General features: G+C 35.2%; 1 protein-coding gene across 1 annotated transcript in view; it reads right to left on the bottom strand.

The window, feature by feature from the left end:
- The window catches only part of PDCL2 (phosducin like 2), a 28408-nt gene extending 4327 nt beyond the window's left edge, over positions 1 to 24081 (bottom strand). Inside the window, exons 1-4 of the mRNA XM_057726912.1 lie at positions 24025 to 24081; positions 23233 to 23353; positions 22565 to 22655; positions 9656 to 9799 (exon numbers count right to left, since the gene is read on the bottom strand). Of these exons, the coding sequence (XP_057582895.1) occupies positions 9656 to 9799; positions 22565 to 22655; positions 23233 to 23353; positions 24025 to 24081 (413 nt within the window). The remainder of the gene's footprint in view (positions 1 to 9655; positions 9800 to 22564; positions 22656 to 23232; positions 23354 to 24024) is intronic.
- Between the last annotated feature and the right edge of the window lie 275 nt (positions 24082 to 24356).

Genomic DNA, 24356 nt, shown 5'->3' on the forward strand with positions numbered 1-24356 from the left:
CACAGGATCTTCGTGGTGGCATGAGGAATCTTTTAGTTAAGCATGCACGATCTTTAGTTGCATTTTTGGGGATCTAGTTTCCTGACCAGGAATCAAACTGGGGCCCCCTTCATTGGGAGCATGAAGCCTTAGCCACTGGACCACCAGAGAAGTCCCAAATTCTCTGATTTTTATTACAAACACCGTTAGAGCCTGGGAATGAAGCTTGCTACTGCGGGAATTTGCTGCCTAACTGAAGCTAACCACATCTAATTTAGCATTAATTTAATGGAGCCAGTTCCTAGTTTACAGCACATGGGGCAGGGTGGGGGGAGGGTGGGGAGAACAAAGCAAAAGGAAAAGAAAAAAACAGGACACGTCTAGGGACTTCTTAGCAGTTCTGAATTGAAACAAGGGGATCCCAACTCTTCATCAAGGGTTTTTTCCACGTGAGATCATCACATCCGAAGTTCTTATTTTCAAACTTCCTTGAATTCCTTTACGCTAATAAATTTCATCTACCCTTTGCTTTGACATCCTGTTCCCCATCATCCACAACTATTCTGCATCAGAAATTTACTACTGGAAATGTAACCAAAACCTACAATTCTTCCTGCTCTATCACTTAACTCTCATCACACTCATGCTTTAATTAGTCTCTTTTCTCTCAGTCTATCACTCACTCACAACTTTATCAAATTCTTTCAAAGCTAATCCTCTGCCTTATTCCACACTTTGTACATTTCCTGGGGGAGCCTTTCTCTTTTTGTTATTCTGCTTCTCTCTCTTCCTGTTTTCTTAATCTTTCCTTCTCTACTTTATATAAATATACTCAAATTACTACATTTTTTAAAAAGTCCCTTCTCACTCTCTCCCTCTAATAACTAACTCTCTCTCCTTCTGGTCACAGCCCAGATGAAAAAGATAAAAAATCTCTACATTCTGTTCACTTCCCTTCTTAAAAGGCTCTCCTTTTTTGAATCCTGTGATAACACTTTCTATTAATTTCCTTTTTACTCCTTTGACTTTCTCCATCTGTCTATACCTCAGACATAGATATTCCTTGTAATTATGTCCTAGACCCTTTTCTAATTCTACACACATTCATTGGAATCTTATCCATTCTGATATCAACAGCTGATGAACTTCATCTCCCCTCCTCCCTCAACCAAAAAAAAAAAAAGCCAAAAAAAACCCTGCTCTTTATCAGTATTTTCTTTTTTTGGGGGGGGGGTGGGTTGGGGTTTTTTTGTGTGTGTCTATTTTTTCTTTAAGAACTTTTATCGAGATACAATTGACATACAATAAATTGCATATATTTAAAGCATACAATTTGATTTTTTTATTTTTTAATGTACTTTTTGATATTTTTTCTTATTAGTAATGTATGTATTTTATCAGTATTTTCTTTAAAAAAAACCACTAAATTTGATACAAGTGTATTTCTCCTTTGTATGCATTTACTCATCATTCATATGGAGCATATTTGAAATTATAGTGTAGAGGAAAGAAATATTTGTGTGAACTGTGTTAATTAGGGAAAAGTTCTTTAAACAGACAAAATTAGTACTTTTTTTCTCTTGTACTACACTTTATATGTCCTTTCAAATATATATATATAATGTTTAATTGGCCTCTTGTACTATACCATAAAAGCATCTTATTCCCCTTGGTATTCTCAGCTCCTAAAACCTGTCACACCTATAGTTGAAGTCGAAGCCCTCTTAATTAAGTGGCTCATGCCAGAGCATACTGCATGCCCCAGGCAGGTGGTAACCCTTTTGGACTTTTGTCTGTTTTTTCCCTTAACACCTCTTTATGCCCATTGCATATTTTATTACAATTAACAAACAAATAAAAATGGGACAACAAAAATCACTGTAGTTCTTAAGAAAATCAAACGCATGCTTTGGAAAAACTTCATAAAGGTGAAGCACTAAGAAAAAAATTGCTGTTTAGTTCACTGTAGGCCAGACAAATATAAATGACAGAGGAAGAATAAAGATTTCTGCACTCAAATTGCTTCCCATGTACTTTTGCGTTCTTGCTCCATTTTAAACAAACCTTGAAAACTGAAATCAATGATAATGTACTAGTTTTTATCAATATTGGGGGGAAGACTTTGTATATTTTTTAATTTGGCTTTTTTTTTTTTACCAGTTTCTGGCTTTTATCCTCAATATATTTTGCTAAACTTGTTTCACAAATTAAACAAAAAAACTCAACAAAGTGGGTATAGAGGGAACATACCTCAACATAGTAAAGACCACATGTGACAAGCCCACAGCTTATGTCATACTCAACAGTGAAAAGCTAAAAGCCTTTCCTGAAGATGAGGAACAAGACAAGAATGCCCACTCTTACCACTTTTATTCAACATAATATTGTAAGTCCTAGCCAGAGCAATTAGGCAACAAAAATAAATAAATAAAAGGCATCCAAACAGGAAAAGAAGTAAAATTGTCACTATATGCAGATGACATGATATTACATGTAGAAAACCCTAAAGACTCCATCTAAAAAAAAAAAAAAAAAAACCCAACAGAAAACTGAATAAAAGATTTCAGTAACATTGCAGGATAAAAAATCTATGCGCAAAAATCAGCTGTGTTTCTATACACTAATAAAGAGAAATAGGGCTTTCTAGGCTCAGTGGTTAAGAATCCACCTGCCAATGTAGGGGACATGGTTCGATCCCCGCTCCAGGAAGATCCCACATGCCGCAGAGCAACTAAGCCCAGGCACCACAGCTATTGAGCCTGCGCTTTAGAGCCCGTGAGCCACAACTATTGAGCCCATGTGCTGCAACTACTGAAGCCCACGCACCTAGAGCCCGTGCTCTGCAACAAGAGAAGCCACAGCAATGAGGAGCCCGCGCACCACAATGAAGAGTAGCCCCCACTCAGCGCAACCAAAGAAGGCCCACGCACAGCAAAAAAAGACCCAACACAGCCAATTAAATAAATAAACAAATAAATAAATACAAAAAAAAGAGAAATAAAGAAAACAATCAAAAAAAAAAAAAAAAAAAGAAAACAATCCCATTTATAACTGCATCAGAAAGAATAAAATACCTAGGAATAAACTTAACCAAGGATGTGAAAGACCTGTATGTTGAAAACTATAAGACATTAATGAAAGAAACTGAAAAAGAAACAAACATATGAAAGATACTCTGTGCCCATGGATTGGAAATTATTTTTGTTAAAATGTTCATACCACCCAAAGCAATCTACAGATTCAATGCAATCCTTATCAAAATGCCAATGGAATTTTTCACAGAAATAGAACAAATAATCCTAAAATTTGTATAGAATCACAAAAAATCCAAATAGCCAAAGCAGTCTTGGGAAAGAACAACAAAGATGGAGGCATCATGCTTCCTGATTTCAAACTGTATTATAAAGCTATAGTAATTAAAACATTTGGCATTGGCATAAAAACAGACACAAAGATCAATGGAACAGCACAGAGAGCCCAGAAATAAACCCACACCTTATATGGTTAATTAATTCATGACAAAGGAGGCAAGAATATACAATGGGGAAAGGACAGTATCTTCAATAAATGGTGTTGGGAAAACTGAACAGCCACTATCTTGAATACTATCTTATACCATACATAAAAATTAACTCAAAATGAAAACTTGACCACTATCTTACACCATACACAAAAATTAACTCAAAATGGATTAAAGACTTGAATGTAAGACCTGAAACCATAGAACTCTTAGAAGAGAACACAGGCAATGACATAGCTCTTGGTAATGATTTTTTGAATCTGACACCAAAAGCAAAAACAATGAAAGCAAAAATAAATGAGACTACATTATACCAAAAAGCTTCTGCACACCAAAAGAAACTATCAACAAAATGAAAGGCAACCTACTGAAGGGGAGAAAATATTTGCAAATCATGTCTGATAAGGAGCTAATATCAAACTATACAAAGAACTCATACAACACAATAGCAAAAAACCAATCCGCTTTAAAAATGGGCAGAAGATCTGAATACACATTTTTCCAAAGAAGACATACAGATGGCCAACAGGTACATGAAAATATACTCAACGTTATTAATCATCAGGCAAATGCAAATCAAAACCACAGTGAGATATCACCTCACATCTGTTAAAATGGCTATTATCAAAAAGACAGGAAATAACACGTTGGCAAGGGTGTGGAGAATAGAGAATCCTTGTGCACTGTTGGTGGGAATGTAAATTGGTATAGCCACTATGGAAAACAGTATAGAGGTTCCTCAAAAAATTAAAAATAGAACCAGCACATGATCCAGCAATTCCACCTCTGGTTATTTATTTGGAGAAAAGAAACACTAACTTGAGAATTTACATGCACCCCCATATCCACGGCAAGGTTATTTACAATAGATATGGAAAGGACCTAAGTGTCCATCCGTGGATGAATGGATGAAGAAATTGTGGTATGTATACAATGGAATATTATTCAGCCATAAGGAAGAGTGAAAATTTGCCATTTGGGACAATATGAACGTACCTAAAGGGTATTATAATAAGTGAAATAAGTTAGACAGAGAAAGGCAAATGCCATATGATCTCTCTTATATGTGGCATCTAGAAAGAAAAAAGAAAATGCTTATAGATACAGAGAACAGATTGGTGGCTGCCAGAGGTGGGGAAAATGGATAAAGGGGGACCAAACGTAAAAAAGTCAAAGCAGGGAATCACACAAAAATATTTTTAACTTAAATATTTTATTTTCATCTGACATATACAAACATACATTAACTTAGTAATCTTTGATATTGGCTCATCAGCTGCTCATCTATAGCTTTTTTCATCTAAACTATACCATAATGCATTGTCTTCTGTATTTTCTTAGTGCACTCAAGCCAAAAAATCTCCCTTTCCTCTACAACATCTAATAGGTAATCAGGTTATATTGATTCTACCTCCCGATCTCATACCTATCCTCTACTCTCTTTTCTCCATTGCTTTACTCCTTTCCTGTCTTATCTGAGCAACATCAGATTGTCCTAAGTGGTCTCTGCGTTTCCAGTCATGGTTCCCCAAACCCATCCTAGACTCTACTGACAAAGTTGGCTCAGCAGGAAAATCTCATCATGTAACAAATGGCCTTTCCTCGATCATAAAATCCTCCAATGGCTCCTCACTGCCTTCAGAATAAAGTCTGGGCTCCTCAGTGTATCTTTCAAGGTTTCTCTGTGATCTGGCACCTGCCTATCTCTCCAGCATTACTGTCTGCCTGCTACCATGTTACTCAAGGTCCTCCAAAGCAAGATGGCAGCTCTTATTTCTGTACTTTTGTTCAGGCTGTATACTCTATCTAAAATACCCCCATTCGGTCTGTCTACTTCCTCTAACCCTGTAAACTTGGGGAATCTTAATTTTTGAGGTCAAGACCAAGAATTATTTCACATAAAGTTCTGTACTTCCACCCTCCAAGGGTAGAACTTACTACTCCCTCTTCAGTGCCTTTACTCTCCTCTGTATAGAATTCAGTCATAGCACCTAAACAATATTATTACATTTAATTTTCTCCCTCTACTATACTGAAATTTTTAATGGCAGAGACGGATGTCTCATGTGCCTTTGCAACTCCAGCATCTACAAAATCCTTGGAAATTATCTTAACATTAAGTGATGTTACATATCAATTTATGCAACAAAAAGTAAAAAAAAAACAAATTAAATGCATTATATGTTAATTTACATTTCAGAATATATATACACACACATATCTTGATAAGTATAACCTGTTACAAAACTAGATACTGCTTTATTTTAGTGGATGGCATACTAAAAGTAGTATTAGAAAAATATGTACTGCCTAACTTAATTCAGTTTTCCACACAAAGCAATGACATAAATATAAGTTTTAGTTTCCCTCAAATAGATGAAATGAATCCACAAATATCTAATTTAGAAGAATTTCATAATTACTATCAGAATGAGAGCTGAGTCAGTGGTATGACCCATTTATGGGGTGGGGTCGTATTAATGGCAGAGGGCAGGTGGGCATTGGTGGTGGCAGTATAGAATTAGGAATTATGGAAATTAGGAATTGGGCAGTATGGAAAAGTATGGAATTAGGAGAGTATGGCTCAATAGACTGTGGTGCACGGAGAAAGTAGTTGCCTGAAGGCAGGTCTGACAGCAAGTAGTAGGGGAACAAACTTGGTGTTGGGGTTCAAGGGCCAGAACTGAACTCCAGAAGAACTGTAAAAAAATAAGGGAGACCTCTGATATCAGAAAACAAGTTAAGGGCCTAGTTAAGATATTTGAGGTTCAAAATATGAGTTGGGTACAGGAATAACACAGAAGCCCAAAATTAGAATTTGGACACAGGTGTAAGATTGAATAAAATCAGAAACAAGGCTGACTTTATTGGCAAAGTTAATTATTTGTGTGAAACATGCTGTATATTACTTAAACAGAAGAATTCACCATCAATGGAAGAAAACCCACAACAAGGGAAGCACCCAAAGAAGGGCATTCAAAAAGTTAGGTAAGTTTACTAGCTTTAGAATACATCAACACACCTTGATTATAGAACTATATAGTGATTTTTCCCTTACCAAAACATGTATTAACCATCTTGGCACTTTTTGACATTAATTACAAAACATTTTAGCTTACATGCCAGATTCCACATTATTTTTCTTCTTTTGAAAGAAACTGAGCTATTGCAAGTTTTGTCTTTATTCCCCTCTGTAAATGGTATTATTAAAGTATCTAGACAAGCTCTTTCAGAAGGGATCCACGTTGCTTAAAGACTATATTCAGGGTAATCCTAGCCTCTTTCAAGATATTCTGAAGAACTATAGGCAGAAGAGCCCCAGTGCTGACTAATCAAAAAGCAAAAGGCAAGACATGTTGGAAACGTAGTACTTGAACTATTCACTATCCTGTTATTGGTGCATCCTGTGTAAGTAGAAGCTGAATTTGACATCTGGTGCTTTTAACTAGGATTAAATTAAATCTCCTCTCACTGCAAGCATAGCATACCTATACCTCTAAAAGTATAATGCAGTGACATTTTAGTGAACAGGCTGTTTTGAACACTTGTGCCTTGGGGTGTTTATTGAAGCTTTATGAAAACTATTGATGTTTTGTTAGTGTCCTTAAAGTTATACCCATGCTTTAAAAACTTACTCTGTAGGAGAGAAATGGTGTTTATACCATGTTTTAAGACTCTCTAAGATGAGACATCTTAGCTGCTTTCCAGCCTTTTAAACTATTAAGCCACTCAACTTGCCTATGTGTTATTGGAAATACTTTTAAAGTTTGTGATGGGGTCATCTAGAGAGCCCTTTTGGGGAAACTTCACAGTCCCAGTGTCATTGCCATACAGCTTCATTAGAATTCTTGAACCATAGCTGAAACGAGCCTATTATTTTTTAGTTCACCCAGGTAGTATTTAGAACTTTGGGTGGTGGGTAAAAACTTAAGGAGACTTTCCGTTATCTTAGGTTGCAGGAAACTTTGTAGTTTTTGAGGTTTAACACATTGTGTGTCCCTAAATTAACATTAATCACTATGCTAATGAGTATGTAGAACATTCTCTTGCATTGATGCATTTTGTACCTCTCTCCATTAAAAGCATAACAGCCAAAAAAAAAAAAAGAAACAAGGCTGACCTGAAATTGAGTCACTAGGTTCACTGGCCCAGGGTGAACTAGATCCCTTTAAGGTACCTTAAGCAGGCTGAGCCTATATGAACTTAATGGTAAAGAGATATTAAAATTACAGCATTTGGGAATCTAGTTAAAAAACAAACTCTTACCCTCCTGTAAAATTTATAGAAGTCAGCTAGAAACACAAATTTGTTTGTTATAATTTATAATATTAAAAAGTTATTGAAAACTAAACTTTTCTAAAGAACATGTGTAACAAATAATTGTTTTCTGTTTTATAAATTTGATTATAGATTAATTTTCTTAATTTTGTAGCAACACATTATTGTATTTTCTTAATGTCAAGAAAACTAATATTTTATGTAACTATCATATTGCCCCCCAGGAATCTTCTGAGAAGGTCATATATCCTTAAAATATTATAAAATATTAAATATTTTAATATGTATATTAAAATATTATATCCTTAAAATATTATAAAAACAGATTCTTACCCTCTGAATCCATCAAAGCATAACAGTTTGAACCAGTCTAGATGAGACTAAAACACATTCAACCTCTTTTATGAATTTTTGAAAATTATTTGTCAAAACTAATTATCTAGAAATAATCATTAAAGTAAATTTTATACTATGGTATGAGCATTCAGAACCAACATCTAGTTTGCTAATCATAATGAATCTCAGAAAAGACATTCAGTGAATCACTTTGGTATATAACATTTATCACACACAGATCCCAGTATTATAATTGTCAGTATTTCTCATACCTATTTGTGAAGAATGAAAATCAGCAGCATTTACACATTGGTTTTACCATATAAGTGGTATAAGTAAAATGGGAAATGATTCTTTTTAAGGCTTTAAACTACTAAAAAATTAATTACCAGTCTTTTTAGTTACAGTAAAAGTAATGTCTTCTTGTATGAGGCATGGTGTCCAATTAAAATTTGTCTGAGAAACTGCTGAGGTGGTTAACAGCAGCATTCTAATTTGCCTAAGTTGCTCTGTTCAGAATTCCTCTGAGGATCTTAAGAGAGAAGAAATTTTTTATACAGAGAATGAGATGAGTACACGAGGGCTACTGTCATGGCCTCTGTTCCTGATTGGTTTGGAGCCCCTGCAGAGGTGCTGGGACCAAAAGCTGGAGGGGTTGTTTCCATGAGAGATGCGTGAAACTATGGGAGCTGGCAGCTCCTCTGGCAGGGAGTGCAAGGGAATTACTCTTTTAAAAGAGACTTAAGATCGGAATTCCCTAGCAGTCCAATGGTTAGGATTTGGCGCTTTCACTGCCATGGCCCCAATATCTAGTCAGGGAACTAAGATCCCACAAGCCGTGTGACACGGCTCCCTCCCCCCCCAAAATGAGTGACTTAAGAGATCTGATATATCCAAATACACTGCATGACCCTTGATTGGATCCTTATTCAAAAATACATGTATTTATGAAAGAGATTTTGAAGTCAGTTGGAGAAATTTGAGTAAGGACTGGCTGGGTATTAGATTCTATTAGGAATTATTATCAATTTTGTTAGGTGAGAAAAATGGTATTATGGTTATACAGAAAAATACCCTTATGTTTTGAAGAGGCATGCTGAGGTACTTGAGTAAAGCATCGTGTGATTTATTTTGAAACGGTTGTACAAATACACACACATACACATACAAACAAAATTATACAAATATGGCAAAATGTTCATTGTTGAATCTACCTGGCTGGTATTTAGGGTGATCATTTTATCATTCTTTTTACTTTTCTGTATTTTTGAAATTTTCTATGAATTTTTAAAAAATTAACTGCCAAAGAGTACTTATTTTTCTAAGTATGACAAGTTCTTTAAATTAGACATGAAAATGTATTAAAATACCTAATTTAATCCCTGATGCCAATGACTCTATACTTTTTTTAATTGAAGTATAGTTGATTTACTTTATTTTTCTTGATTAGTCTTTGTTATATACTTATACAACATTAAAACCAAAAATATGTCTGTTAAAACATTAGTATACTAGCCTTTTGCAAAAAGCTACAGTACTTACCTTGATCTGTACAGGTGAATTATAACCCACACATCCTTTTCTGCATTTGTGACTTCATTCACATACTGATTTCCAGAAATTTCTCTTAATTCCCCAAATTTTTGTTTTTTATTAAGAGCTTTCCATTCCTGTAACCGCTTTTCTCTAGTTAAAAAAAAAAAAAAAGAATACGAGGATATGTGTATAAAAACAGATGATTGAACTTGGTGTACCCCCCCAAAAATAATAAATAAATAAATAAAATTTTTAAAAAATTACATAAGAATATTGCTATATTCTTAAAGCCATCCCCACATACAGTAATAATTTAGAGCAATGAATGTAATGCTATTACACATCAAACACTTTAAAGAATAACTATTAACAGCTTTACAATGCCAGTTTCTCTTTTTATATGGGTATTTGCTTTATCATGGGTATTTGTAAAGTACAAGAAATTAGCTATTGGCTTTTTTTAAGATAGTCAATCATAGGTACAGAGAGTTTATTTAGATATTGGGCTAACAAATTCTCATATACAGGTTAAATAAAGGGAGAGTATACATAACAACAATAACTAACATTGATTGAATGCTTACTATGCTGCTAGGCACTGTTTTAAGTGCATTAACTAATTTAATCCTTGCAAAAACTTTATGAAGTTAGTACTATTATTATCTCCATCTACATGCTCTTAACTATCATGCTAAGCTGACTTGCAATTCAAAGCCTTTGTGAAAATATGTAATTACTTGTTATAAATGTATTGCAGGTAGAGAGGTAGTAGAGAAGAGTGATTTGAGTATGGACTCTAAGGTCAGACTAAACTGGGTTTAAGTGCCAGCTCCCACTTATTAGTAGCGTGGACTTGGGCAAATTATTTAACCTTTCCAAGCTTCAGTTTCCCCACAGGTGAATAAAACTAAAATCTCCTTGCATGGGATTGTTCGGGATTAAATATAAACATGTAAATTTCTTAGGATGGTGTCTAGCACACCACGAGCCTTCAATATATGTTATCTAGCTATTCATCTATAGAGAAACTTAAAACTTCATTAAACAACTCTCTCAAAATTTATATACTTTGATTTAGTTGTTGAATACTTGAGTTCATGAAGCAAATCTAAGTGGTTCTGACATATCTACAAGCATCTTAAAAGTTACTGACTCTATATCTCTAAATTACCTGGGAGTACTTACTCCCCTCCTTACTCTGCGTACTAACTATATTTTCTTGTTTTCTGTACAGTAAGTCCCCTACACACGAATGAGTTCCATTCCGAAGTCCAATTTGTTCATAAGTCCAACAAAGTTAGCCTAGGTACCCACCCAACACAATTGGCTATACAGTACTGTACTGTAATAGGTTTATAATACTCTTCACACAAATAATATATAAAAAAAACAAAAAATAAACATTTTTAATCTTACAGTACAGTACTTTGAAAAGTACAGTGGTACACTACAACAGCTGGCACACAGGGGCACATTCGCATCTCTGAAAGTTCACAGCTTGAAGGTTCATATGTAGGGAGCTTACCGTATTCAGCTCTAGCATCTGGGGTCTATCCTGATCCTGGAGACACTGCCCCTCTCTGAGCTAGCCAGTTCCCAAAGATAGCAAACATTCACCAAAGAGCACATTCCTCAAATGCAAACCAACCAATCCAGAGCCCGGTCCCTCAACCACCTCCTTTACTGGGCTGAGCCACTATCCCCCTGCCCAAATCACCCCCTGGGCCTGATACCAGACAACTAGAAGTGGGCACTACAGTCCACAGCCTGCCAAATTTTTTCAAACTAGTCAATCCTAAGTCTGCTTATCCTGCCTAGCTTGTCTTTCCATGGAAACTACATAAAGGCTATGTCCATATTAGCCTTTCCCTCCTCCTGCCTCTTGACCAACTTGTGCTTCCCCATGTGGCCCTGCATAGTGGGGCACACCCCCTACTCTTGAGACCTGTGAATAATAATGGCAATTACCTCCTGATCTGTTGGCTTCACCATACCTGAATATATACAAAATCCTGGGTCTATTTTAAAACACTGTGTCCTTATTTCACATATTAGAAACATGTCAAGACCACTCACTTTACATAACAAGTAATCCAAGCAACATTAAGCCTAGAGGAGAATGTCAAGAATAGCAATCCAAGTCTAGGGCCCTCTCACAGTTTTCAAACTGAAGTCCTTCAATTTTCCTTCTGCTGGCCCAGATATTCAGAACTTACGGTTACTCCAGAGGGCTTCTGGGAGCCCTGTTTTGTTTGCATTGAGTATTTAGCGTCACTGTCATTAATGTCCCACAACTCGATCTCATTGGCTTAATATTTTTCAGAATTTTCAATAAGTTTTTGTTCCAGCGATGGCACTATGCCCTATTTAATGGTACAACTATCAACTATTTTCTTCTTCCTTCTCTCTTCTACCTTCTCCCCATCATTTTTCTTTACTTTCCACAGAATTGGGCCGGGAAAGACATAAACACCTGGGTTAGTTTAGCCATCAGCAACTGACAGTGTTCAATGGCCTGCATTTCTCACCTAACAATCATACCAGTTGTGATTCAGCTACATAAACGGAAAGCCCTCTAGCTATTTTAAGCAGTAAGAAACTTAATCTGAGGAATTAAGCGCTTTGCAAACTTAATGGAAAGATAAAGGAGGAGGCTCCAGACTGGGCTACCAGGAAGACTCCCCGAACAACATTGCAAAACTGGTCTGCCAAGGGAACAGCTTTCTCTGCTGTAATCCAGAAACTGGGGAATCTGGAACTAATGTTCCAATTGTGTGCTAGTATCCCCTACTCTGGGGATCAGAAAACCACTGTAACTGTCGTTGTCTCTAGGAATCTATCTCCTTAGCAAAGACTGGGAGAAAATATTTGCAGAAGACATATCTGAACTGGACTGTTATTTGAAATATACAAACTCTAAAAACTTCACAATAAGAAAACAAACATCTGATTTAAAAAATGGGCCAAAGATCTTAACAGACACCTCACCAAAGAAGATATACAGATGACAAATAAGCATATGAAAGGATGCTCTACATCTATGTCAACAGGAAAACGGAAATTAAAACAGTAAGAGGCCACTACACACCTATTAGAATGGCCAATATCTGGAACACTGATAACACCAAATGCTGGAGAGGACTGGAGAAACAGGAACTGTCGTTCATTGCTGGTGAGAGTGCAAAATGGTACAGCCACTTTGGAAGAGTCTGGCAGGTTTTCTTTTTTAACAAAACTAAACATACTCTTGTCATTTGATTAAGCTATCAAGCTCCTTGGTATTTACCCAGAGGTGCTGAAAACATGTCCACACAAAAACCTGCACATAGATGTTTACAGCAACTTTACTCATAATTGCCAAAAGTTGGAAGCAACTAAGATGTCCTTCAGTAGGTGAATGGATAAATAAACTGTGGTATATCCAGATAATGAAATATCATTCAGTGCTAAAAAGAAATGAGCTATCAAGCCATGGAAAGACATGGAGAAACCTTAAATGCATATTACTAAGTGAAAGAAGCCAATCTGAGAAGGCTACATACTGTATGATCCCAACTGTATGACAGTCTGGAAAAAACAAAACTGTGGAGACAATAAAAAGATCAGGGGTTACCAGGGGTTGGCAGGGAACGACTAGGCAGACCACAGAGGATTTTAGGGCAGTGGAAATACTCTGAATGGTACCATAATGATGGATATATGTCATCACACATTTGTCCAAACCCAAGAATGAACTGTAATGTACGTTACGGACTTTGGGTGATTCTGATATACCAATGTAGGTTCATCAATTATAACACATATATCATGCTGGTGGGGAATGTTGACAGTGGGGGAGGTTATGTATGTGTGGGGGCAGGAGGTATATTAGAAATCTATACCTTCCACTCAGTTTTGCTGTGAAGCTAAAACTGCTTTGTAAAAGTCTTAAACAAAATTTTTTTTGTCGTTGCTGTTTTGTTGTGGCTTTAAATGAGGGATTTGCTTTAAATCAGCACTATCAAGATGACTACAGAAATTTCTTTCTCAAGAACAAGTAAAATTTTACAAGGCTACAGGTTCCTTTTTCCTTAGATCCAAAGTGACGGCAAAGATATTGAAATAATACCAGAATTTGGTGATCAGAATTAGAGCTGTACTTTTGATGTGGAATATGCAAGGGAAAGAACTTCTGTGTATAATATCTCTCTTTAACCTCTGTGGCAGAGACTATTTGGGTGGTATAGCTTCCTCTTCCAGGACTCACAGGAAGAATATATTTGCCAGCTTCCCTTGCAGTTAGATTAGGGCCATGAGACTGGATTACGTCCAATGGAACATGAGTAAAAATGATACGTACATTTCTATGACTTTCCCCTGAAACGTCCCATCCCATCTTTCATACTATCTTCCTGGTCCACATGCCTGGACGTTAAAGATTCTGAGATGATACAGCCCCTAATGAAATGTTCATTGCAGCACTATTTACAATAGCCAGGACATGGAAACAACTTAAATGTCCATCAACAGATGAATGGATAAAGAAGATGTGGTACATGTACACAATGGAATATTACTCATCTATAAAAAGGAGTGAAATGGGAGTCACTTGTAGAGATGTGGATGGACTTAGAGTCTGTCATACAGAGTGAAGTGAGTCAGAAAGAGAAAAACTATCGTATATTAATGCATATATGTGGAATCTAGAAAAAAAGTACAGATGAACCTATTTGCAGGGCAGGAATAGAGACGCAAATGTAGAGAATGGATGTATGAACGTGGTGGGGCAGAGGGAAGGGTGGGATGAATTGGGAGATTAGGTTTGACATAAATACACTACCATGTGTAAAACAGATAGCTAGTGGGAACCTGCGGCATAGCACAGAGAGCTTAGCTCGGTGCTCTGTGATGACCTAGATGGGTGGGATGGGGGGGAGGGAGGTCCAAGAGGGAGGGGATATATGTATACATATAGCTGATTCACTTCATTGTACAGCAGAAAGTAACACAACATTGTAAACCAATTATACTAAAAAAAAAAAAAAAAAAAGAGCCCACCTTCCTAGTCATCACCTGAAGAGCTGCTCAGAATTGTAAAACACACATCATCTTGAGAGAGGAAATTTCCTGTGTGAAGCCACTGAGATTTTGCAGTTGTTTCTTACAACTAAATATCTAAATAAATTCTGCTGACATAAATTATCTAAATAAATTCTGCTGACATAAGTGACCGCATCAATAGATTTGTGATTGTTGAACAAACCTTGCATTCCTTGAATAAACCCTAATTATTCACTATATTGATTATTTTAATATTTTATTTTCTAATATTGCATTTAAGATGTTTGCATCTATGTTTCAAAGGTGAGATTGATCTAAAGCAATATTTATCAAGTTGAGGCATGTGGGCACTCTATATGAGAATTACTGGGGAATGGCAGGTTTCACAGATGGGCATATTCCTGAGACTCAACCCAAAGTTACTGAATATTACCTCTTGGTACTGGTGTCAGGAATGTGAATTTTTAACTTTATATTATGGACAGTTATTAACATTTATAATAGTAAAGAGACCCCAGATGTATGCATCTTCCATCAATAATTTCTATGGCCAATTCTCTTTCATCTCAACCCCTACTAACTCCCCATTTCAAGGGCTATTTTGAAGCAAACATAAGACATCATGTCATTTTATCTGTAAATATTTCATTATATCTCCCTAAAAGATGAGAATACTTTAAAAAATTTAATCCACATGGCATAATCATATTAAAACAATGGTAATTCCTTAATATATTCAGATATTGTTCAAACAATCCTATTCTCTCCATTTAAAATATTTGTTATAAAATATCCTTAACATAAAATTTACCATGTTAACCATTTTTAAGTGTACAGATCAGTGGCATTAAGTTCTGGCCCCATTTTTTAACTTTGTTTATTCAAATGGGGATCCAAATTAGATTTATAGAGTGGTTATTATATCTCTTAAATCTCATTTAATACACAGATTCTTTTCCATCTATTTTTCCCCCAGAAATTTTTTTGTTAAAGGAAACTAGATCGCCTGTCCAAACTTTCCCACAGTCTGAATTTAGCTTATTATATCATCATGAAATCAATTCACACAAGAAATCAAAAATTTTAGTAATAAAGCTAGGTGATTATTTTGACTAACCAACTTAAGAACCATGAGTCTATTATTTCCTATCTGTATTAGCCTTGTCTGATTGTGATAGTAAGATTATATTATCAATAAATGTAACAATGTCACATGCAGTATATTAGTAAGCTTTCCATTCCTAATAAAAACATAGGGATTATCTGTGCCTTGAAAAGTAGAGAAAAATCAGCTATACAATAAATTTTAGGAAGCAGGCTATCTTCTTCTTCTCTCATTGTGTCAATTCTGAAAACTATTTTTTCATTAAAAAACCATATTTCAAAAATGATGTATATGGCCATGTATCAAATACTCTCCTGTGTTTGGCTTCTTTAATTCAGTATAATGTTTTCAAATTTCACCAAAGTTTGTATCAGTAGTTTGCTTACTTTCTTACAGAGTAGTATCCCCTTTCATGAATACACTACAATTTGTTTATTCATTCACTTTACATTCATTTATCATATTGATGGACTTTTGGGTTGTTTCCAGTTTCTGGTTTTTATGAATATTCATGTATTAGTCTTTGTATTGACATATACCTTCAATTCTCTCAAGTAAATATCAAGGAATTTAACTGATAGGTTATATGTTAAATGCATACATAACTTTAGAAGTAATTGCCGAACTATTTCCCAAAGTGATCATATGAGAATTCTAGTTCCTCCAAAATCTTTAGTTTTCAATTGTAACATAATTCATATACAATAAAATTCAACTATTTAAAGTGTATAACTCAGTGATTTTTTAATTATTCACAAAGCCATGCATCCATCACCACTATCTAGTTCCAGAGTAGTTTTACTGTACCAAAAGAAACCCCATATCCATTTGCAGTTACTCCCTAACCCCCCCATCCCAGGCCCTGGAAATTTATAATCTGCTTTCTGTCTCTATAAATTTTCCTAATCTGAACATTTCATATAAAAAGAATCATATAAATTGTGACCTTTTGTCACTGGCTTCTTTCACTTAACATAACATTTACAAGGTTCAGTCCTGTTGTAGCATGTATCACTTCATCATATCTTTACATGGCTGAATAATATTCCATTGTGTGAATACACCACATTTTGTTTATCCTCTCACCAGCTGATGGACAGTGTTTCCTTGTACTTTTTTGGTATTGTGAATGCTGCTGCTATGAACATTCACGTACACATTTCCTGTGTTTTTAATTCTCTTGGGTACATATATCTAGGAGTGGAATTGCTGGATCATGTTAATTCTATATTTCATATTTGAAGAAATTTCAGACTGTGCACCATTTCACATTCCCACCAGCAATCTATGGTGGTTCCAAATTCTCCACCTGCTCACCAACATTTTTGTTATTTTTCTGTCTTCTTTTTTACAACCACCCTAGAGGGAGTGAAATGGACCTCATTGTGGTTTTGATTTGCATTTCCTTAATTACATATTAAGCATCTTTTCATGTGCTTATTGTGCATTTGTATACCTTCTTTGGAGAAATGTCTAAGTCTTTCACATGTTTTTTGAGTTGTTTTTTTGTTGTTGAGTTTTAGGAGTTCTTTATATATTCTGGTTAGTAATCCCTTGTCATATATCTAATTTGCAAAGATTTTCTCTCATTCTGAGAGTCGTCTTTTCACTCTCTTGATAGTATCCTTTGATATACAAATATTTAAAATTTTAATGAAGTCCAATTTATCTAGTTTTTTCCTTTTGTTGCCTTCTGTTGTTTTTGGTGTCATATCTGAGAAATCATTTCCAAATCCAATGTTATGGACATTTCCCCCTGTGTTTTCTTTGAAGAGTTTTATCATTTTAGTTCTTACATTTGGGTCTTTGAGCCATTTTGAGTTAATCTTTGTATATGATATGAGGTAGGAGTCCAACTTTATTCTTCTGCATGTGGATATCCAGTTTTCCTAGCACCACTGGTTGAAAAGATTGTCCTTTCCCCACTCAATGTTCTTGACACCCTTGTTGAAAATCATTTGACTGTTTATGAGAGGGTTTCTTTCTGGTCTCTCTATTCTGTTCCTCTGGTCTGTATGTCTATCCTTATGTCACTATAACACTGTTTTGATTACTGTTGCTTTGTAGTAAGTTTTGATATCAGGAAGTATTGGTCTTCCAACTTTGTTCTTTCTCAAGATTGCTTAGTTTCCAGGATCTGAATGTGTTTCTTTTTATTCACTCTGCCAATTTCTGCCTTTAACTGGAGATTAACTGGATTAATTTAAAACCAATTTACATTTAAAGTGTATAATGTAAGTGCCTGATATTAAGCTTTTGATTACCAAGGCACCCATTTCAAAAGACATTCACCTTGAAAACCATACTGTCAGCTGTACGACATAGCTACTAGCAAAACAACCAGATAAGGAATTAGGTTGCCCCCACCCATGAAAGTCTTTCTTTCAGAGAGCCCTGGATAACCTAGATAACTGAACACCTGAGTGACCCCTCTTCTCCCTTCCTGAGCTCTAATTCCAGCTCCTAGGCGCTAGATCATTCAATAAAGAGTGAACCCATGAAAAACCTAGATACCCCATCAACGGACTCTAATAAGGCTCAGACCCAAGTCCCACACCCATCCCCTCCATACCCCCCACAGACCTGGCTGAGTGGCCCTCAGGCATAGTGTGTATTCTTCAGGATTTCTGAGGAAAAAATCTTATTTCTCGAAGTTCTCTGATGATTTCTTGCTGAAGTGCACCCTCAATCATAATACGAACCACAAGAACTGGTCCAGTCACAACTATGAGTAATATAGGCAGTGAGTGCCTCAGGCATTCCTAGCCAATAGCATCACTATCAATAGGCTGGGACTGACACAACAAAGTAATTACTAAAAGGGACTTACTTCTGCCATTTAGCTATTTTCTTCATTTCTGTATTTTACATGCTTTTTGTTTCTCAATTCTTCCATCAATGCTTCTTTTTGTATTTTTGTATTCTAGATGATTGTGTGGTATACCATTTTAATTTCCTTTCTCTTGCCTTTTCTGTATTCTTTTAGTTTTTTTTTAGTGATTACCTTAAGCATTAAAATTAATATCTTATAATAACCTACTGTAAGTAATGCCAATTTAGCTTCAATAGCATACAAACACTCTGCTCCTATACATCTTCATCCCTCCCTCTTTATATCATTGTTACAGACTACATTGTTATATACTGTGTGTCTGTTAATACTGATATATAATTATTGTTTTATAAATTTGCCTTTAAATAATATAGAAAAAAGGGAGTTAAAACCAAAAGTTCAGTAATATTGGCTTTTATATTTACCTATATAGTTACCTTTACCTACATTATTTATTCTTCATATGGTTTTGAGTTACTGTCTAGTGCCCTTTAACTTCAGCCTAACAGACTCCTTTAGCTAATTTTTAGGGAAATTCTAGTACAGTAAGTCCCCTACATACAAAGCTTCAAGTTTAAAGCAAACTTTAAAAGATACAGATGTGTGTTTGCATGTCCAATCACATAAGTTAGCTCATGTGTCTTGTGTACACCATCATGTCCATGCATCCTCTACAAGTAGTTGTGCTCTTGGTACTTTACTATACAGTACTGTATAGGTACAGTAATACAGTATCTTTATTTTAAGGCCAGGATGTTCAGAAGCAAGCGTAAAAGCAGCAGTGATGTAGCTGGTACTGCTAAGAAGTGCCAGCTATTGTACTATACTACGGTACTTTTCAAGATACTGTACTGTACTGTAGGATTAAAAATGTTTTACTTTTTGTGTCTGTTTGTTTTTTATGTATTATTTGTGTGAAAAGTATTATAAACCTACTATAGCACAGTACTATATAGCCAATTGTTTTAGTTGGGTACCTAGGCTAACTTTGTTGGACTTATGAACAAATTGGACTTACAAATGCACTCTCGGAATGAAACTCGTTCATATACAGGGGACTTACTATGGTAAAAAACTCACTTAGATTTTATCTAGGAATGTTTTAATTTCTCCTTCATCCTTGTAGCATAGTTTTGCCAAATATGTAATTCTTGGTTGACAGCTTTTGTTTTGTTTTCTTGAAGCCTCCAAGATTTCTGATGAGAAATTGGCTGATGGTTTTTTTTAAAGGATGTGTCTTTGTGTGGATCTGAGTTTATCCCACTTGGAGTCCACTGAGCAATCTGGATTTGTAGATTTATGCCTTTTGTCAAATTGGGGAGTTTTCAGCCATTATTTTTACAAATATGCTTTCTGCCCCTTTCTTTATCTTTTCCTCTGCTGGTACTCCTATACTATATATGCTAGTTCACCTAATAGTGTACCACAAGGCCAGTTAGGCTCCATTCACTTTTCTTTATTCTTTTTTCTTTCTCTTTCTCAGACTCAACACTTTAAATTGTCCTATCTTCAAAATTTCTCTATCTTCTAGTTCAAATCTGCTTTGAAGCCCTTTATTTCAATTCAATTATTATACTTTTCAGTTTCAGTATGTCCTCTTGGTTCCTTCTCATAATTTCTCTTTATTGTTATTCTCATTTTGTTCATATGATATTTTCCTGTCTTTGTCCATGGCTTCCTTTAGCTCTTTGAGCATCTTTAACTAAACTGTCTTAAAGTCTTTGTCTAGTAAGTCTGACACTTAGGCTTCCTCAGGTATATTTTGTATTGATTTATTTTGTTCCTTTGAAAGGGCCATACTTTCCTGTTTCTTTCTATGCCCTGTAATTTTTGTTGTTGTTGTTGAAAATTGAATATTTCATTCAATTGGTAACTCCAGAAATCAGATTCTTCTTCTAACCCATGTTTTTGTTTTTGTTTTGTTTTATTACCTTGGGTGTGTCTGTACCAGGATCAGCCTGAGGTGAAATCATAAGGTCTTCTCAGGCCTTTTCTGAGCCTTCATCTTTCCTGAGGCTTTCTAAATTCCCCAGTATATATGGTTGTTTTCAAATGTTAAAAACAAAAAACCCCAAAACAAAAAACCAATGTGGCTCCTTAAAGTCCCCTGGAAGCCACCTGAGTCAGTGAGGGTTGACACAATGGCTGCCACTCACTGGGTCTGTACCTCTGCACTCAGAAGCAGCAATCTGCAATCAGAACACAAAATCCTGATATTTGAGGTCAAAGTCCTTATTGCCTACCCTGGCTCCAGCAAGAAACACAGGTTTCTGTTGAGACAGCTGCCTGCCATGGGGCTGGGGGTGATGAGGGATGGATAGCTGTTACTACACTGAGGACTGAAATCAACCAATACTAACTGCAATTTACCAGCCAAGCTTTATCCTGTAAGCTACAAGTGTTCAAATAGACTCCAGAGTTCCCAAGCCATCACTTCAGACAGTTTCTGGCCACACAATTACTGCCTAGGTGGAGAGATGGATTCCTGGAGCTTTCTACTCTGACATCTTTCCTGGCATCAACTTGGCCAGTTGTTTTAGGAAAACCCCTCAAATTTGGATTTCTTTAATATATTCTTATGATTAGACTGATGCTATGCATTATTGAGAAGGATACCACAGAGCTGATGTGGTGGATGTGGAGTCCTCAGCACATCATATCAGGAGTTACTTGATGTCAGCGTGTATTACTGGTGATGTTAACCCTGGTCACGTCCCTAAGATGGGGTCTGCCAATATTCTACACTGTAAACTACTTCCCCCTTTATAACTACTAAATATTTGGGGCCAATACATTGAGATTATGCAAATATCCTGTTTCTGTTTAAACTTTCACCCACTCATTTTAGCATCTATCAGCAGATCTTGCCCATGGGATATTAATACTATGGTGTTCTGATGGTGATTGTTCTGTTTTCCTCATTTCATTTACACTTATCAATTAGAAATCTTCAGTGAGGAAAAAGTGTTACTTCCTCCAAATTTGTTCATGTATTCATTTACTTATCTATATCACTATAGACTCAAAGATAATTATTTTACTACTTATAATTCAATATTATAGTAATTAATTTTGTTGTTCAAGTTGTTCCAACTCTGGCCATTGTGAGATCTTTTAGTTTGGCTCCTGTGCCTTAAAAAAAAATTTTAGCACTTCCTTAACTTTCTGATATTACAAAATGCCCCAGACTCATACTGTTCTTTCTCAACTCACACTGTTGAATAAAGCAGTTCTCTAAGAAACACTGGTTCCCTTTATTGGAGAATAGTATTATGAATCAAGAGCTTAATTCTAGGTGTGTTCACTGCTACCACAGTATTGCTGCTTCTAACCCAAGTCACTGATTTTTTTTAGCGTGATAACAACTGTGGATTCCTAGGACCAATCCCGCTTGATCAGAATGTATTATTATTCTTTTAAATTGCTGGAGTTAATTTGCTAATATTTTGTTAAAATTTTTCATACGTACATTCATAAGAGGTATTTTTATGCAGCATTCTGTTTTTGCAATTCCTTGCCTAGTTTTGTGTCAGGATAATCTGGGAAATCTATGCACTTATTCTAATTTCTGAAAGAATTTGTTTATGACTGGTAATTAATTACTCATTAAATGACAGAAACCCCTGACAGACATCATACAAGAAGGAAAACCATGGCTCTGTTTTCATTAGCCTTCTATTGATATTTTCAACTTTATTCATATGTAACTTGATGAAGTTCTACTGTATATTACTGAATAGTTTTTTACTTAAACAAAGGCAAAAAAGGTCAAGAAAAAAATCAATCTTATATAAAGTGAGTTAATTTTAAAATGTTACTTAAAAATTAGTCTTGTTCTTTTTAAAATATAGTCTGTAGACAAAATAGGACTTTTTGAGTTTCATTCTTACAATACTTCATACAAAAACTCATAAATTATCCAAATGAATCACTGTACCTATATATTTCAATAGCTTTCATATCTTCATCATCAAATTCATCTTCAGCTTCCTTCAACTGTGCAAGAGTCATCTTTTCATATGGTTTAACTAAAAATAAGTTGTAGATAATTGAGATATTTAAAAACCAATTTTACTTTATAGTCACATGTCTAGAAAAAACAATATATTAAATAAATGGAGATCAACAATATCTTTAATGTTGCAGTTTCTCCAACATACAAAGCTATATTGTGGTTGACTGCTTCAGGTTTGTTTTAAAGTGCTATTACTCCCTCAGAGTTCACAGAACTACCAGGCTATATTTAAAAGTAGATGTGAATATCAGTTAGACCTCTATAAATTTAGATTTCCTCAAATACCTACAAATCTTGCCAAGTAATACATTTTATATAGAATGATCAAAATAGAAGGTAATCACAAGGTAGAGAAATATAATAGAGAAAAAAAGCTCACTAGGATAGATACCAGGGCATTTCAGCTCTGATATTAACTAGCATGTGACTTTCAACACATGGATTAGAAGTTTTAGGTGTTAGCATCCTAATTTCAAAAATTTATATTAAATTATTTCTAATGTCCTCTCTCCCTGTAAATTCATGAAATACATGATCACTGTCATACTATAATATTTCCTTCACCTAGCCCACCAAATGCATAACTATACCCATTGCTTCTTTCTGTAAACGTAAAACCATTTCTTCAATTTCATCTTTTGGCTCTTCTTTTGGAGGAAGAATGCCAAAATCTCTTAAAATTTCATTCCATTCTGTATCTTCATTTGGATCCTATATAAAAAAATAAAAAATTTATTAGCACAGTTGTGCATTTTAATACATGTAAAATTGATACGTAGCATTTCCAACCATGTAATTGTTCATGAACTCTATAGATAAACTAGATAATTAGTTTTAAAGACAAGAACAAAATGGCCTACTTTTTCCCCCATTTCCCAGTACTAATGCAATTACATACTTTGATAAAAAGAATACATCCTCTACCCTCAAAGTTACACTGAGATGTTTAATAAAAAATAAATTTAAAAAACATATATCAAACATTAATGAAGAAACTTGTAAGTCATGAAAAACTCTCTGAAGACTATAATAGGCAAAACCAATTCACATCATGTAAAACACTGTTTTCTTTTTCTATATAAAGCATTCAAAAACTCCAGGTGGACTTGCTTCTTTTCAGCTATATAGCTTCGTGGAATTCTTACTCCCAAGTTAAATCTTAGAAGAGGTTACAAATCTCTTCATAGTTCAATTTCTGTCTAACCATAATTTCTTTCTTTGAAACTTAACCTTGTTTTCCATGTTACTTAGGCTTTGATGTTTTATTTGCTGCTCTTCCTGAAACTGTCTGTCATATATTAACTATATTGTCTTTCTAGTCTACTGTCCCTTTTCTCTGAGGTTTTCAAAGAAAGGGAGAATTTGTATACATGAGTAAATACTGCTGCAAACAAAGTATAAGATAGCCTTGAATGAGCTCCACCTTCAGGTATTGACATCTTGCATAATCCCTCTCCTTGATTATGGGTGGGAACCATGGCATGCTTCTAATCAATAGACTATGGCAAAGGTAAAGGAATATAATTTCTATGATTTTATTCCATAAGATCATAACTTCCTTCTTGACAGCATTCTCTCACACTTGCTGGCTTTGATAAAGCAAGCTGCCATATCGTGAGATCCCCAATGGAGAGAACTATGTGACAAGGAAAATGTAGTCAAAAATCAGCTGGACACTGAGGTCCTCAATAAAATAGCTCCAAAAGAACTGAAT

This window comes from Hippopotamus amphibius, chromosome 3 (assembly GCF_030028045.1).
Source record: "Hippopotamus amphibius kiboko isolate mHipAmp2 chromosome 3, mHipAmp2.hap2, whole genome shotgun sequence".
Lineage (NCBI taxonomy): Eukaryota > Metazoa > Chordata > Mammalia > Artiodactyla > Hippopotamidae > Hippopotamus > Hippopotamus amphibius.